The 16,216-nt window shown below is 36.0% G+C and overlaps 1 protein-coding gene across 2 annotated transcripts in view; it reads left to right on the top strand.

Annotated features, from left to right (window-relative positions):
• Positions 1-3,395: 3,395 nt before the first annotated feature.
• Positions 3,396-16,216, top strand: part of LOC101627631 (chromosome unknown open reading frame, human CXorf57) — a 46,649-nt gene continuing 33,828 nt past the window's right edge. The window contains exons 1-3 of one of the 2 annotated variants that reach the window (XM_004685673.2): positions 3,396-4,177; positions 8,147-8,289; positions 9,831-10,023. In XM_004685673.2, the coding sequence (XP_004685730.1) occupies positions 3,535-4,177; positions 8,147-8,289; positions 9,831-10,023 (979 nt within the window). In that variant the 5' untranslated portion in view covers positions 3,396-3,534. The remainder of the gene's footprint in view (positions 4,178-8,146; positions 8,290-9,830; positions 10,024-16,216) is intronic. The other variant, XM_012727021.1, reaches the window with a different exon arrangement.

Below are 16,216 nucleotides of genomic sequence, written 5' to 3' on the forward strand. Positions count from 1 at the left end.
AAATTTCATGATGTGGTTAAAGTGTTTTGATTATGGTAGAACATTACCACTTTATAAAGTATATGCTTTTACAATTTTGAGCTCTGGAGAGCACCACAGCAATCTTTTAGGTCTGAGGGGTGGGAGGTGGGGAATCGTAACCTAAATGATACTCATTATTGGCTCTAAAAGGCTTCTTTCTTACTTATTCTATTATTGTGTATTTATCCTAAAACAGGTGCTTATAATGTCACATCAGGGAGCACTCATATACAGGTGTGATAACTACTCAAGTTGACACCATAAATCTTGGTGACATATACCACCAGCAGATTGTCAATAGAGCAATACAAAAAAATTCCAAACATGTACCCATAGTCACTGTACAATTGTGTGAATTATTGTATAAAGAAACATGGATGTCATTTCTTCCCAACTCCCGTAACTCCCCCAACTATTGAGCAACACTGCCAACCTACATCTGTTATGAATTGCCTGCAAGGATCCAGAAGATGATGATATAATACTGTTAGGTATAAATCCCACTGGGTGTATAGTTTAGAGGATGCTGAAGGAGCAGATTTGAAAAATATCAAATCAGTACTCCTTGAACAATCAATAGAGATATTTAATGACTCCTGCTGAAAAATCCAATAAAATCAGAATTTCTTTTATTCATTCAACAATTACTATTGACTCTCCACTAGATATTAATTTTGGCACTGTGGACTCAGTAGTAAACATACTAGATCTTATTTTAAAATATATTGTGTAAGTTTGCTTTTTGGTTTGTTTGTAGAAAAGCACATGGGTCTATATTCCCTTTGATAGAAAAACTGGGCATGATTTTCATTTATTTACAATATTTGAATGCCTTTTATGCATAAGAGTAGTGAAAGAAATAAAGGAAACAAAAAGGAATAAATCAGATCTCAAAAAGATTATTAGTGGCTCCTAACCAGGGAATATATTAAAGTCCCCCACCACCACCATCAGGGAAAGTTGTCAATGTCTACAACATTGACAACATTATTTTTGGTTGTCACTACTGGGCAGGGGTGAGGAGGGTGGGTTGAAAGAAGTGGGAAGTGCTACCCCATGTAGTGGCTAAAAAGCAGGAATGCTGCTAAGCATCCTGCAGTGCAAGAGACAGCCCAAAATGTCGAGTGTCCAGGTTCACCCTGAGCTAGAGAAACAAAGAAACAGACGTTAGAAGTTTTGTTTTTAATTACAAGGTATTAAATGATCAATGCTAAATGTGTGATGCATATTAAATGATAAGATTTTTTAGAAAGGATCATTCTAGAACAAATTATTTATGGAAGCTTCATAGAGGAAGTGGAAATCAAGCTGAAGTTTTATGTCAATCTTTTGTTCAAAAGAGAGGAATGGCTACAGGTTCCTGCTCTGGTTTCATCACTTATGACTGTCCCCCGTACCCCTGAACTCCATTCAACAGGAATTTTTCATTTCCTTTAAAATATCAAGCATGCTTCTATTATCCGCACTCTGCCCTTGGTGTTCTCTCTGATACAAGTGTCCCTTTCTGAGATATTCAGATACCACCTCACTTCCTGCAGGTCTCTGCTCTATTCAAGCTCTTGATAGAGAACCTTTCCTGAATCAAACTCCATATAAAATTTCAACGCCTCAAAAAAAAAAATTTTAACGCCTCCACTTTCTTCCCTTCCCTTCATTATGTTGTTTGGTCTCCATAACAAGATTATACCTGCCCAGAGCTGAAACTCAAAAAATACATTAATGAGTGAATTAGTTGAATAGGAATAACGGCAAGTTTCTTCAGACCAAAGAATGAGAAGCAGCTTGACTACAGGAATCTATTTTACCCCCAATGGCAAGAACAGTACTTCCCTCATATTAGGGGTTTCATTAAATAGTGAATAAAGTATGAAAAATAGAGAGCAAAGAAGTTGAATGTAATTGAAATAAACCTAAAATGGCCTTTTAAAAATTCTCAAGGATGGCACGTGTTTATTGCTGCTTTATTTACAATCGGAAAGACATGGAATCAACCCAGAGGCCTGAAAGTAGATGACTGGATTAAAAAGATGTGGTACATATACACAATGGAGTATTACTCAGCAACCAAAAAAATAAACACATGATTTTTGCAGCAACATGGATGGCGCTGGAAGGGATCATGCTCAGTGAAATAAGCCAGAAAGAAAAGGAAAAATACTGGATGGCTTCACTCATAGCAGGAGTATAAAGGGCCAGGGGAGAAAATAATAATAATAATGATCATAATGAACAACTATATACCAGAGACATTTAATAGTGGTGGAGTGGGGAATCGGATCAAAAATGGGGGAGGGGGAAGTTCACTGGTTTATGTTGATAGCACATGGGTGATTTGGTGATGGGAAGCAACCAGGGATTGCAATTGAGATGGAGAAAGGCACAAAACGATGTAAAAATAAACTATTATATTATTAAATAAAATTCTCAAGGATGAATTTCAAGCATTTGAATGCACCTTTGTAAATACCAACAGAAATATTTAAAGAATCCTTTCATAAATTAATTTCAAGAAATCAAAAACCAACAGAAACCACAAACATTTCCTTCAAGAATATTTTCAGGGCAACTACTCCGTTCTGTGTGTCCTGGTACATCTGGGTACATATCATAAGTGATTTATTTTAATTCTGACTATTCTTACCAGCTTTTTATTAAATCCATACCCATTCCTTACAGTTTCTAAAAGTCTATATCCTAGCTGTATGCTAAGCCAGGTATTATATTAAAAATAAGTACACTTTAAGAGGTCTAATCTAAGGTAGCTCTTTTCCAAGGCAATTGTGCAATTTTCTGTTTTCATTTGCACCTAATCACTAATTCACCCACTTTGCACTCAAGGAGCCACTATAGACAATTATGCTAATGCTAATGGCAATAGCAGCTAACGTTGATGGAAGCCTTTTTGTGTTGGGCTGTGTCAGGAAGGCTGTGCATACATTACCCGGTTTTGTTCTTATTACAGGCGACCCAAATTTATCACATTTATATACATTAATCAACTCCAATTAACTTTCTGTTGCTGATCTAAGATGCAACCCTCCCAAACTCCTGGGCTATGATAACTTGCTCCCGGCTTCCAGTTACTTTTCTTTTCCAACTGGGCAATTATCCTTCTAGACAGGCCTAGAGCGAGAGCGCTCCTCCCCCACCCCGCCGCACCACCCCGCCCTCCTGCCACGCTCTGGGAAACCATGGCAACCGACGCTTTCCTCCGCTCCACCCGGCCCGCCTTTCGCAATCCCGCGGGCACCGGGTCAGAGGCGCCGCTACGTCAGTAAACGCGGGTGTGACTGCCTAGTAACAGTGCCTCTGGGATGGAAGCGCGCCAGAAAGGGCGGAGCTGGAGCTGACGCGCGCACGCGTAATGTCCCGGCAGCCCGGCCACGGGGCGGAGCCTCGTCGGGGTGCTGGGGCAGAGTAGCCGCTGTCGCTTGGGCGCCGGGTTTTGCGCTCTCGACACTTGGGACTGGGCGAACTAGTTTTGGGGAGTGAGGCGGGTGCGCAGTGCCCACAATGTCTGCTGAATTAGGGCAACCTCAGGCCGGCCCCTCCCATGCTGGGCTAGACCTGCAGAACCCAGAGAGAAATCGGGCTGGGGTCCCAGGTGGGGTGATCCGGCGGGCCCGCGCCCTGGGACCCAGGTCCTGGATCCAAAGGACTCTAGAGCAAATAACTGACTCACCTCTCCAGTGGGTCACCCCCTCGGAGGTGGTTCCTGTCGCCGTGCTGGCCGTCCAGAGGTACCTGTTAGAGGATGAGCCACGCGACACGATACCCAAACCTCCCCTTTATTGCTATGATGTGACCATCTCTGACGGGGTGTACCAGGAGAAGTGTTACCTGGACCCAGGCTTGAATTCTCTCGTGTATAAAAATATTCTGAAAGTTGGCATAGAAATGAAAATATCCAGAGTCTCCTGTCTGTACAATGAGAAAAGGTTAGGCCAGGGGATCCTGTGCATAGATAACGTCCACTGTGGAGGGACCTTGGACGCTATTTCTTTAGAAACTCCCTTCAGGAATCGTGCTCACGGAGAGATTCCCGAGAGACCTTTAAGGGGCGGGAAGAGTCATTACCTGGCGCTGTGGAATAATGAAGACCCATATGGAGATATCTGGTTAACCAACAAGCAACCCGAGGAACACAATTTTAACAGTAAGTAATTGGAGGGAACGATGAGGAGTTTGAAAAACAGTTTTCAGGAGCTTGAGTTAACGGGAAATGAAACGAAGCTGCTTTAGTATTAATCACCAGCCAGAGGTGTTAATCTTAAGTTTTCACGAAGGACAGAGAGATGCTCGCGTGATGAAATGTGCATAGCCGGGTTTCCTTTGCTTGTCAAGTGGCCATTCAGGAAGTGTCCAAATGCACCTGAAATTTAATCTGACAAATGCTGATGTTACAGTCCCCATGCCTCTTGAGTTCGTTATGCGTTGACTCCAGTGGAACCTTAGGTCTCATTCCTTTTCCATTTGTGGGAAGAGTATTTTATGTGTTGGTTGGAGAGTGTGCAGATTTGAATTCAGAATAAAAGTCGTGGTTTTGCATGTTTTAACCTTCATTTAAAAGCTGATGCTCATGATTTATTCCTTAATAGTTTCTATTAACAACACCCATTTTTATGTCTTTAAGTGTAATCGCTACGTATATAATGCTTTTTGAGTATGTGATTTCGTGGGAAGGCTTGGGATTCTCATTTCTGTGTTTATTAGTTACCATGGACAATACTGATCTGAGAAGTTAAGTCTTCTATATCACAAGTGGGACGTTAACCTGAAATAGCAGCTTTTATCACCAACTGCTCTGAGGTGTGTTTGTTTTTGTTTTTGTTTTTCTAAAAGGTGGAATTAAGGAGAATACTACTACTTACAGGCATGTACGGGTATGGAATGGGGAATAAATAAAATGCCAAAAACAAAAGCAAAATTATTGGAGTGAGAGAAATGATAACTTTCTATACTTACTGTTTTTCAGGTTTTTTTTTTAAAGCAATGTGCTTATAATGTCAATTCATAGATCATCTTACTATGACAAGTAGCAACCACAAACTTGAAAGTGAATGGGTAGTTGGATAAAAAATATTGAACTAAATCCATCTCCAGTTCTAAGGATAAAGATGTTATAGAAATTTGTAGCAAAAGATGATTTAAACAACGTTAAGCTTTAAAAGTAAGTTATTTCAGGGATGAAGTAGTGGAATGATTTTTATTTTCATGGAATAAGACAGCAGTACATTTTTACTGTGTGGATCATCTTTATTTTTAGAATTGAATGTATAAAGATAAAATCACTGCTCTAAGAATTAAGAGGCAAATAATAATTTGCAAGCTATATTTCATTTTATGATTATGAAATTAATGTATTTGTTATTGAAATGATATTATTATAAAGGTCAGTGTCCATGTATTTAAAAATCCAAACTATATACCTAAAATTATGCTGTATTAAAAGTATGAGATTCAAGTACAGTAAAATATACCCACAAGAAAGTGGGTATATTGGTGTTCTTTCAGGTTTGCTGTATGTCTGAAATTTGTAATACTATACTGGGATGGAGTGAAAGACCATTTTTACCTCCTCCTGTGTCTTTAACTTTCCTCTCAAAACTCCAAACTGCCAGCTGTTTGGTGTGCATCTTTGGGGAATTATATCACTCTGTGTAATTTTCTATTTCCACTTATCTGAAGCATGTTTAATATACATCTGTTCATATACTTTTCCATAGTATGAATATATGGTAATTTATACAATCATGCCAGTGTGAGGAGAGGATAATTTAAAGTTAGTTTTAGATCCAGTGCTGAAAATCAGTAGAATATATCCGTTTTTATTCACTATGCTCAAATATATTTTGTTGAATGAATGGGTTCCTAGAAATGAAATTACTGAATTAAAGAATATTTGGTTTTTTGAACTTTGTTGATATTGACAAATCATGTTCTGAAAAGGTTGTTCTGATTTGCATTCCCACCAACATATCTATGCATATGTGAGTGCCCATGTCTTACTATTTTTAAGTTGTATCTGATAGTACTATTTATTGCTTCTGCTTTTAAAGTTGACATTTAAAACAATGGCTCCTAGTGTGAGTGGGCATCCATATCACATCAGAAGTGATTGTAAATTCATGTTGCAGGGCCCCACCACCAGTTTCTGATTTAGTAGCTGTAGGGTAGAGTCCTAGAATTTCTAACAGGTTCCCTAGTGGTAATGATGGAAACATGACCTGTGTAGATGTCTGGTTGCTGCTAACTCTTTGGATTATAGCAGAGACGGTGGCTTTTAGAACTCAGATGTTATAAAACCATGTAGTTCTTGAATTAATTCTAACAGGTTAAGGAGGTGCATATGCTTTTATTAATCATGAGTGTTCCATGTAAACTTCAGGTATTTCCGAAAGTACCTCCTGTTTTTCTGATCATATTAACAAGGAAATCACTTAATTACATTGGATCAGTTATAGTGCCTGTAACCCTGAGCTAGTAATGTATTGGAGAATCTGGAAGGAAACTTACTAAAGATATACTGTTACTGAAAATAGTGTCTTTTAATGGCATGGGTGTAATTATAAAATATTATTTAAACATGTATTACAAACTAATTGCAATATTGGTTTTCATGCCAGCACGTGGAGTAGATGCTATAATATGGAAGTAAAAATGGAAGTGAAGGATGCTTTAGCCAAATAAATATTGGGACAAATACAAATTCAAGTTTGAAAGTTGGAACTGTGAGAGCAGAATGTGGAGAGCATTTCAGGTAGAACCTGTTTTAACTCAAGGAAGAATAAAATTAGAAAAACAAATTAATCTTTTAATGAAGGTTAATAGCTTCTAAGCAGTTTTTGTACTTTCTAACAGACTTGGAGATTAAAACATTTCTAATTAAATTATATGGCATATAAGAAGATAATAAGTACTATGTAGGGAAAAAAATGGAATGGGGAATAAGCAAAGGGATCAGTTTTCAATAGAGTAGTTAAGGATAACATCCCTGAGAAAGTGACTTTCAGCAAAACTTGAAGGAGAGGAGATAGGAAATCAGTCAGGTATCTAAGAGGAGGCATTTCAGAAGTACAATGACTCTGATACAGGACCGTATCAGGCATGTCTGGAGAAGATAGAACTTACACATGCTAAATTAATGTAAGGGCAATCCAGAAATAATGTCATCAAACAAATATGTCAATTACATATGCAAGTATGTAGTAGCATAATTAGTATAATTTAGTAGAAGCCATGGAACACACTTGATTAATAAAAGCATATGTACCTCCTTAACCTGTTAGTTTAATTCAAGAACTACATGGTTTTATATATATCTGATCTCTAAAAGCCACCGTCTCTGCTATAATCCAAAGAGTTAGCAGCAACCAGACATCTACCCAGGTTATGTTTTCCATCATTACCACTAGGGAACTTGTTAGAAATTCTAGGACTCTATCCTAGACCTACTAAGTCGGAAAAATATTTTGTGAGTTTTTTTCCCACAAAATTTCTTAAGGGGGCCCTCCCTGGTGGCCCAACAGGTTAAAGCACAGCACTACGAAGCTAGCCACAGCTGCGTCAGCACAAGTTCCATACCCGGTCCAGGAGGTGACCTCCGGCCAGGGATATGACCTACATGGCGTGACAGATTTCTCCAGTCTCATCTGCTGCTCCCCTCAGCAGTGTACTTCATCGATCTGCCTGTTCTGTTCCCTACTCGGTCTCTGGTGAATCCTCTCACCACCCCTGTACCTCTGGCCTGTACCCCAATTCTGTAAGGATAAATAAATAATTTTTTTAAAAGGACTTCCTAGAGGAGAGATTGAAAGTTCTCAGAACTTTAAAAATTAAAAAATCCTTAAGGGTCATGAGCTTAGATCCACAGTTATGACAAGGTAGAGGGCATTCTATATGGAACAGTATGTTACCAATATTTAATATGGTAAATTATATATTTAGCCATTATCATTAGTGATAATATGTATTATTTTTATATGTAAGGAGTATATAAACTGGCTTAGCTGGCATAAAGAGTAGCTTTGGGTATTATCTGGCTACCATTGTTAACTATTCAAACAGATCTTTGAAATTAACATGGCACATTTTATAGAATTTTCCCCTCTTTTCTACATTCTAGATACCAAAATAATTTCCCTCTCTCACCTTGAAATGACCTGGAATAACAGAAGGAATTTTCCTGCACTACTTGTTAGAGTCTTGCATAAATCAAAACTGCGATACTATGGAAAGCCTGAGAAAAAGATGATTGAGCCATATCAGGTACAAATAATGATAAGCTCTTACATGCTAATTTAACAGCTGTACAGTATAACTTACAGCCTAGACTCCATGTTAGGCTAATTTATGTTTAGGTAACAGTTTTTCAGTTCAGTTTAATAATTTTTAAAATGTGCATCAATGTGTATTTCAAGGCATTTTTCTATATCATTTCTTCAACAAAAAGATATTCTGGGGCCCTCCCCGGTGGCACAAGGGGTTAAAGCACAGCACTAAGAAGCTCTTTGCAGCCACTGGAGCATGAATTCAATCTCTGGCCAGGGAAGTGACTCACATGTTTGGCAGGCCTCTTCAGCAGTGGATTTCAGTAGATCCACCTGTTCTGCTCCCCACTCTGTCTCTGGTGAATCCTCTCTCACACACACACACTCACATACACCCTGTACCGCTGGCCTGCACCCCAGCTCTTTACACATAAATAAATTAATCTTTTGAAAAAAAGAGAGAAATTATGTGTTGGCACATTTTAGTCTTCTAATCAAACTGCTCTTCTCCACACTATGTATCTTTAACCTTTTCTTCTCGATGTGTGGTCTCTATACCAGCATATAAATAAACCTTTAATCTTCCATTTTAAATAGGGAAAAATTCTCCTTTGACCTGAAGATACCTCTACTCCTCTCCAGGCAAGCTCCTTGAAGAAGTAGCTTACATGAGATATTTTCATTTTCTTGCCTCTCATTAGTCTGTCACAGTTTTATTACTTGACACATTACTGTATTTAAACATTATGAAGAAATCCTATAGATGTTTTACTAAGATTTTATTAGAAAAATTACAGAGAATTTTAGAGAATTTTGAAAGTATAGAAAGCTGTATAAAAAAATAGTTATCACCCCAAGTCCAACTCTTAGAGTCACTGTGACCATTATAGTGTGTTTTATTCCGTGTGTGTGTGTATTTATCCTGTATCTACACACACATTTATGTATCACACACATACACATATGATATCACATTTATATAACATGTATTACATCTATGTGTCTATATGCCTACCATGTATTGCATTTGATTGTATGTTTCTATCATATTAAATTATCTTACAAAATAGGAATCATATTGCACATAAAATTTTTGTGTCATTTAGGGCCTGCCTGGTGTCCTGGGAGTTAGGTCTCAGTCCTATTACTGCTAGAGCCTGAATTTCATGCCAAGCCCGGGAGGTGACCTACATGGCGCAGCAGACCTCTCCTATCTCACAGTTGCTCCCCTTACCAGTGTATTTCAATAGATTCACAGGTTCTGCTCACCACTCTGCCTCTGGTGAAATCTCTCATCGCCCATGCCTGTGCCCTACACCCCAGTTCTATGTATAAAGAAAGAAAGAATGAAATTTTGGTATTATTTAACATTCTTTTGTGTTTTTATATCACTAAAAATTCTTCTTAACCTTTATGGTTAACGAGTTTATTTTACTATTATTCCCTAAATATGCTCCTTCATTCTTAAAATGTTAATACCCTATATATAAAATTAAGCAATGTGTGTGTGATTTTACCCTGTTTTTTTTTTTTTTCTAGACCTTTCTGGAAGTTGCTGACAGTTCAGGCACAGTATCAGTGATTATGTGGAATGCCCTGTGTCCTGAGTGGTATAAAAGTTTGCGGGTTGGTTTAGTTCTTCTCCTTCAAGATTATTCTGTTAAAAAAAGTTATCCGTTCAGGTTGCAACCTCTCCCTGTGGATCCACAGATCAAACTAATTTCTACAATAGGTTAAGTATTCAATCATTTTGTTGTTTTATGACTGTTGTTTGTATACACGTGCAAATCAAAGTTTCTTAAAAATTAGTGAAGCTGTTAGAATCTGACACATTCATTTAAATTCCTTTAGCCATAAAATTTTCAAACATACTTAAAAATGTATTTATTACATATTACATTTGTTAAGAAAAATCATCTGAGGTAATGATTATTGATTAATGAATGACCTTCACTGAGATGTACTTTTTTTTAAAAAATTGTATCCTATAATATTAGGTGCCTTGAGTATAGTTTTCTGTTACATGGTACTATTCTAAAGGATATTTGTCAACAGTTTATTTTTAGATAATTTCAAACTTACATAAAAGTTGAAATTATAGTATAAAGAACTGTAGTATATCCTTCACACATATTCAACAGTTGTTGACATTTACCTTTATCATTTCTCCTCTCACTCTGTGTGTGTGTGTGTGTGTGTATACACACACATATATATATATACACATGTATACACTATATATAGTTATTAAAATCAGGAAACTTAAAATCAATACAATACTGTTATCTAGCCTACAGTCAATATTCTAATATTGTTAAGTGTTGCAAACTTGAAAGGGCTCTGTATAATCAGTATTGCGAAGCATTTGGGGAACATTAGAATTAGTATATTAAGTGACTACTTTAAGATATGAATATGAATTTTTGCATTTCTACTTTCCAAAAATGGCAGATTATATTATTCAACTAGTTTAAGTATATTTTGTCTTATATTAGACCTGTATTTCTGTGTTTTCTAAATTCCCTAGCTAATAGGTTAAGCTTGATTATTTAGAGCATGTTCAGATAATGTAGTTTTTGTTTATTATTTTCAAATGTATGTTTATTTAGAAAAAACACATGAATATTAAAATCTTAAGCGTTTGCTAGACATCAGTCACATCTTACTGGATGAGCAAGTCATTATGTAGTTTATACAATTAATCCATTATCTCTTTACTCTTTATTATAGAAGAGTGAAAAATTAAAATGATAATGTTGGGCTTAACTTGAGAAAATGCAGTAAAAGTTGAAAGGTGGAAGCTAATTTACAACATTATTATATCTAGCAATTTATAAATTATTTCCCACAGCCAAGCAAAACCAGGTGACAAAATTAGTTTAAAATTGGGACATTCTGTGGCAATAACATAAGGTAAGTGACTTTGTTGATATCACATAATAAGTCACTGACATAGTGGAAATGAATTCAAGTCTAGTTTTCCTAGTACCTAACATAGTGTTCTTTCTACTAGAGACACTGTTTTCTGATTTAAAGATAATTTAAATTATAATTTGAATGACTGTGGGAAACTAGAAATATGCCTGGTGCTAAATGGGTACTTCTAAACCTGAAAAACATATGGCAAGTCAGACAATAGATAACATGTAGTCAGTAGATGAAGAGCCACTAAGTTTATTACTATTATTATTGTTGGGGTAATGTTGGCTTATTTTATTGTTCATATTTTGAAAGTATAGGATTCCCCTACACCTTATGGTGCTGTTATTATAGTGCTCCCACCACCAAACACCCATAGTCCTCTACTGTATTCTATTGTGCTCACTCCCTACTTTGTGCTTGCTTCCCCACCCCCCTCTCCCTTTGAATGTCTCAGTTCTATCATCTGCTTTCCAGAGCTAGTTTTTAAATTTGTGTTTAACTTACCCTTCAGTTTGCCTATACGCCACATACAAGTGACACCATCTGGTATTTATCTTCTCCATCTGACTTATTTCATTGAGCATATCCCTTCCAATTCCATCCATGTTGCTGAAAATGGCATGAATTTATCTTTTTTGATTGCTGAAAAGTATTCCATTGTGTAGAATATCCTCTCTCTCTTTATCTCTCTTTCACACACACACACACACACACATGTATCATCCACTTGACTGTTTTGGGGGCACTTAGGTTGTTTTTATAATTTGGTAATTGTAAATAGTGCTGCAGTTAATACGCAAGTGCAGATTTCCCTTTGAGTTAGTGTATTGTTCTTTAAATAGATGCCTAGGTCATATGGCAGATCCATTTTTAATCTTTTGAGAAACCCCCATACTGCTTTTCATATGGACTGGAAGAATTTACATTCCCATCAACACTGTGACAGAGTTCCTTTTTCTCTACAGACTCGAGAGCACTTGTTTATTTTGATCTTGTTGATATGGCCTATTATCAAAGGAATAAGATATATCTCTTTGTGGTTTTGAAATACCTTTCCCTAAAAAAAAAAGATGATGAACACATTTTCATGTATCTTTTAGCCCCCTACATGTCTTCCTTTGACAACTGTCTATTTAGCTCTTCTGCCCATATTTTTTGGACTGTATTGTATGTTTTTTCTTTGAATTATATGAACTCTTTGTAGATCTTTGATATTAGTCCCTTATCAGGGGTATGGTGTGCAAATATTTTCTCCTGTTCAGTAGGGTGTTTTTTTGTACCACTCATTAGGGTCTGTTTTGCTGTGCAGAGGCTTTTTAGTTCAATATAGTCCCAATTGTTTAAGTTCTCTTTTGTTTTCCTTGCTGTCTCAAAAGATATCATTGAAGCTTATATTCTGATATGTTTTGCCTATGCTTTCTTCTATATATTTTATGGTTTCAGATCATATATCTAAGTCTTCATTTCCATTTTGAGTTGATTTTTGTATATGGTGTTAGATATTGACCTAGCTACATTCTTTTGCATATGGGAATTGGATTTTCCCAACACCATTTATTGAAGAGGTTTTCTTTGTTCCAGTGTATATTCCTGGCTGCTGTATCACATATTAACTGTCCATATAGGTGTGGGTTTATTTCTGGGGTCTCAATTCTATTCCATTGGTTTGTGTGTCTGTATTTGTTACAGTACTATGCTGTTTTAATATTACAGCTTTTTAGTATAGTTTGAAGTCTGATGGAGGCACAAGATTTGATACGATTTTATATCTACTCAAAAATTTTAAAAAGAATATATTAAAAGATATATGTAAATTGGCATGACTGTGTTATAATACAGTTTTGGCAGTTATCTGCAGGCTATAGTTTGCCAAACCTACATGTATAAGTAGATAACAATATTTGCTGTGGCCCTCCCTGGTGGCGCAGCAGGTTAAAGCACTGCACTGAGAAACTAAAGCTACTTCCGCATGAGTTCGATCCCCGCTTGCCCCGGAGGTGACCACATGGCGTGGCAGACCTCTCCTGACCCGCCCGCTGCTCCCCTCAGCAGTGTAGTTCATCGATCTGCCTGTTCTGCTTCCCGCTCTGTCTCTGGTGAATCCTCTCACCCTCCTCATCTCTGGCCTGTACCCCAGTTCTGTATGAATAAATAAATAAATCTTAAAAAAAAAACAATATTTGCTGTATATTAGTATCACATGTAGAAACTTAAAGAACCACTGGTGCCTCACCTGTAGAGATTCTGATTTAATAAATTGCTCTAATAGGACACCAAGATATCATTGTTTTTAAAAATTTATTGAGTCTAATGTACAGCCAGAACTGAGAACAAGTGATTTATTATCTTTAAAAATTGCCAAATCTGATGGTAAAATTGAACCTACCAGGGAAGGGTGAATAGTGAGAACAAAGTAGGGAGGGAGCACAATTGGACTATGGTGGAAGACTATAGGTCATCTGGTGGTAGATGTGGTATGACAACAGCACCTGAAGGAGAGATCCTATACTTCTAAAGCATAAACATTGTTATAAACAAATGTTACCTCAACAAAATAAAATTACCTATCCTAAACTGATTACTGGTCTTTTGAAGGGAATAAAATGGGGCAGTTCTCTTAATATAATATAATGAATGATTCAGAGTTCTACCCTTAAAATGTCTGTTAAGGTGACTAATATTTAAGGTGAACAAATTATAGTAAAGTGACAGTAAACAATACAAAATGTGATGAACAAAGGAGCGGAAATGAACAGAAATGTAGCTTAGGAAAGAAGGAATAGTCCGGAGAATAGGAAAATGGGTTGGATAGGAGAAAGTATAGGTGGGAGATAGGAATAATAACAGGGTTGCTTAAATTTTATGAGCAGGATGAATGAGGAAAAGTGTTGGGTGCCAGATTGGTCAGTACAGAAATAGGGATTTGTGATTCCATTATGATACTGTTGTTGCCTTCTAGGTTTGATGTTGAAAACAAATTATTAGGTTAACTTATCTGGGTTTCCTGTTTCATGTTTACACCAGTAGTTCTAAGTTAGAGAAACCAATATATAATTTTTTAAATGACTAAATAATTGGAGACCCATATAGATGAAAGTTCTATTGTATAACAAAGAATACATTATTTTCTGGTAATCTGTAGCTTTGTTTATTGCTGTTTTATATATCATTCTGTACTACCTTTTACAAAATTGTATTTTAAAATCTTGAAATTTTCAGACTGTACTTTATAACACATATGCTGATGATAGCATCATGTACTTCAGGATTTAGATGGAAAGGGCTATTTATTTCATCAGGACTCCTAGCACCTTAGAAGGAATCGTGAATGTAATTCAGTGACTGTGAATATGAAAGTGCTTTGTAAAATGCAAACTATTTTCTGGGTGTAAGATAATATCATGCAATAAAAACTTTCCTTGTTCATATATGGAAATGCTTAAACACATATAAGTGAATTTTCTATTCATATAGTTGGTAACCGGCAGGATGAGAAATCAGGTATTCACCCTGTTTTAACCTGTGTTTGCTACACAGAAAGTTCTTAGGAAAATATTACTTACTGACATAAATAGAAATAGAAAGCCTAGATAACTATTAAAGAAATTGAAGCAGAGCTTTGAAACTTTTCCACAAAGAAAATACTAGGCACAAATCATTTTACAGGCAAATGCTACCATACATGTATAGATTATATCATTCCAGAACTATTCCAGAGAATAGACTAAGAGAACATAGTGATCGTTAGCAAAATAATCTTGACAAAACCAAACAAAAATAGGATGACAGGAAAATTTAGCCCTGCTTCAGCCACGAGCATATATACAGATAGATATTCTAAATAGAATATTACAAAAGTAAGTTCAGTTTTATGTAAAACATGATCACATAATATGAATGAGTTGCATTGTTCTTTACCAATGCAAAGTTGGTTTTATATATGAAAGTGATTGTTACACACCACATTAACAGATTAAAGAAGATAATGATCATTTGATAGAGGCACAAGAAGCTTTGTTAAAATTTTATATCTACTCATAAATTTTAAAAGGAATATAGCAAGAGAAGGGACCTTTCTTAACTAATAAATGACATTTACTAAGCAAAACAACAAAATAACTCTTAATTGTGAAAATTCAGAATAATGTCTTTTTGCAATGGGAAATATGGATGCCTCATACTGCTGTGTCTATTTAATAATTTTATGGACTGTCCTAGCCAGTATGAGAAGACAAAGTACGTTAAAAGGCATAAGGATTTTTTTTAACTGTCATTCACAAATTGTTTTCTACAAAGGAAAACCAAAATAACACAAAGTATTAAAAATAATAAGATATTCTACATATAGTTCTGACCCCAAGTTAGTATTCAATAAGTGTTTATCACCACTGCTGTCATTGTCATCAATGATCAGGCCTCATAAGATCTGGATTCAAGTTGTGTTTCCTTGGACAAAATATTTAACTCCTCTGAGTCTCTAAATGTACACCTTCCCAAAAAAAAGGCATAACTAAACTTACTTTATATAATTGTTACAATTAAATAATGCATGTGTAGGCATTGATATAGAAGAAATACAGTAATTGGTTGTCAAAAAGTAATTAAGATATTGGCTAACTAGTATAAAGTCAATTTGCAAAAGTTAATCTATTTTGAACACTACAAAACAAAGAATTAGAAATTAAATTTAAAAGAAATAATTTATAGTTCTAGATACTATAAGTTATCTAGAAGCTATATTTATATTTCTATAAATATACATATTTATTTATATTTCTGGATTATATGAGGTATCTATAAGGTACCTAGAAATAAATCTAACAGAACATGTATGTGTAAAACCTGTTAGGAGAAGATTATAATATTGTATTGAAAGACTTTAAAAAAAATCTCTAAATAGGGCCCTCCCTGGTGGCGCAGCGGGCTAAAGCACAGCACTGAGAATCTAAAGCCTCTTCCGCATGAGTTCGATCCCCGCCTGCCCCGGAGGTGACCACATGGTG

This window comes from Condylura cristata, unplaced genomic scaffold (assembly GCF_000260355.1).
Source record: "Condylura cristata isolate star-nosed mole 26May11 unplaced genomic scaffold, ConCri1.0 scaffold00019, whole genome shotgun sequence".
Lineage (NCBI taxonomy): Eukaryota > Metazoa > Chordata > Mammalia > Eulipotyphla > Talpidae > Condylura > Condylura cristata.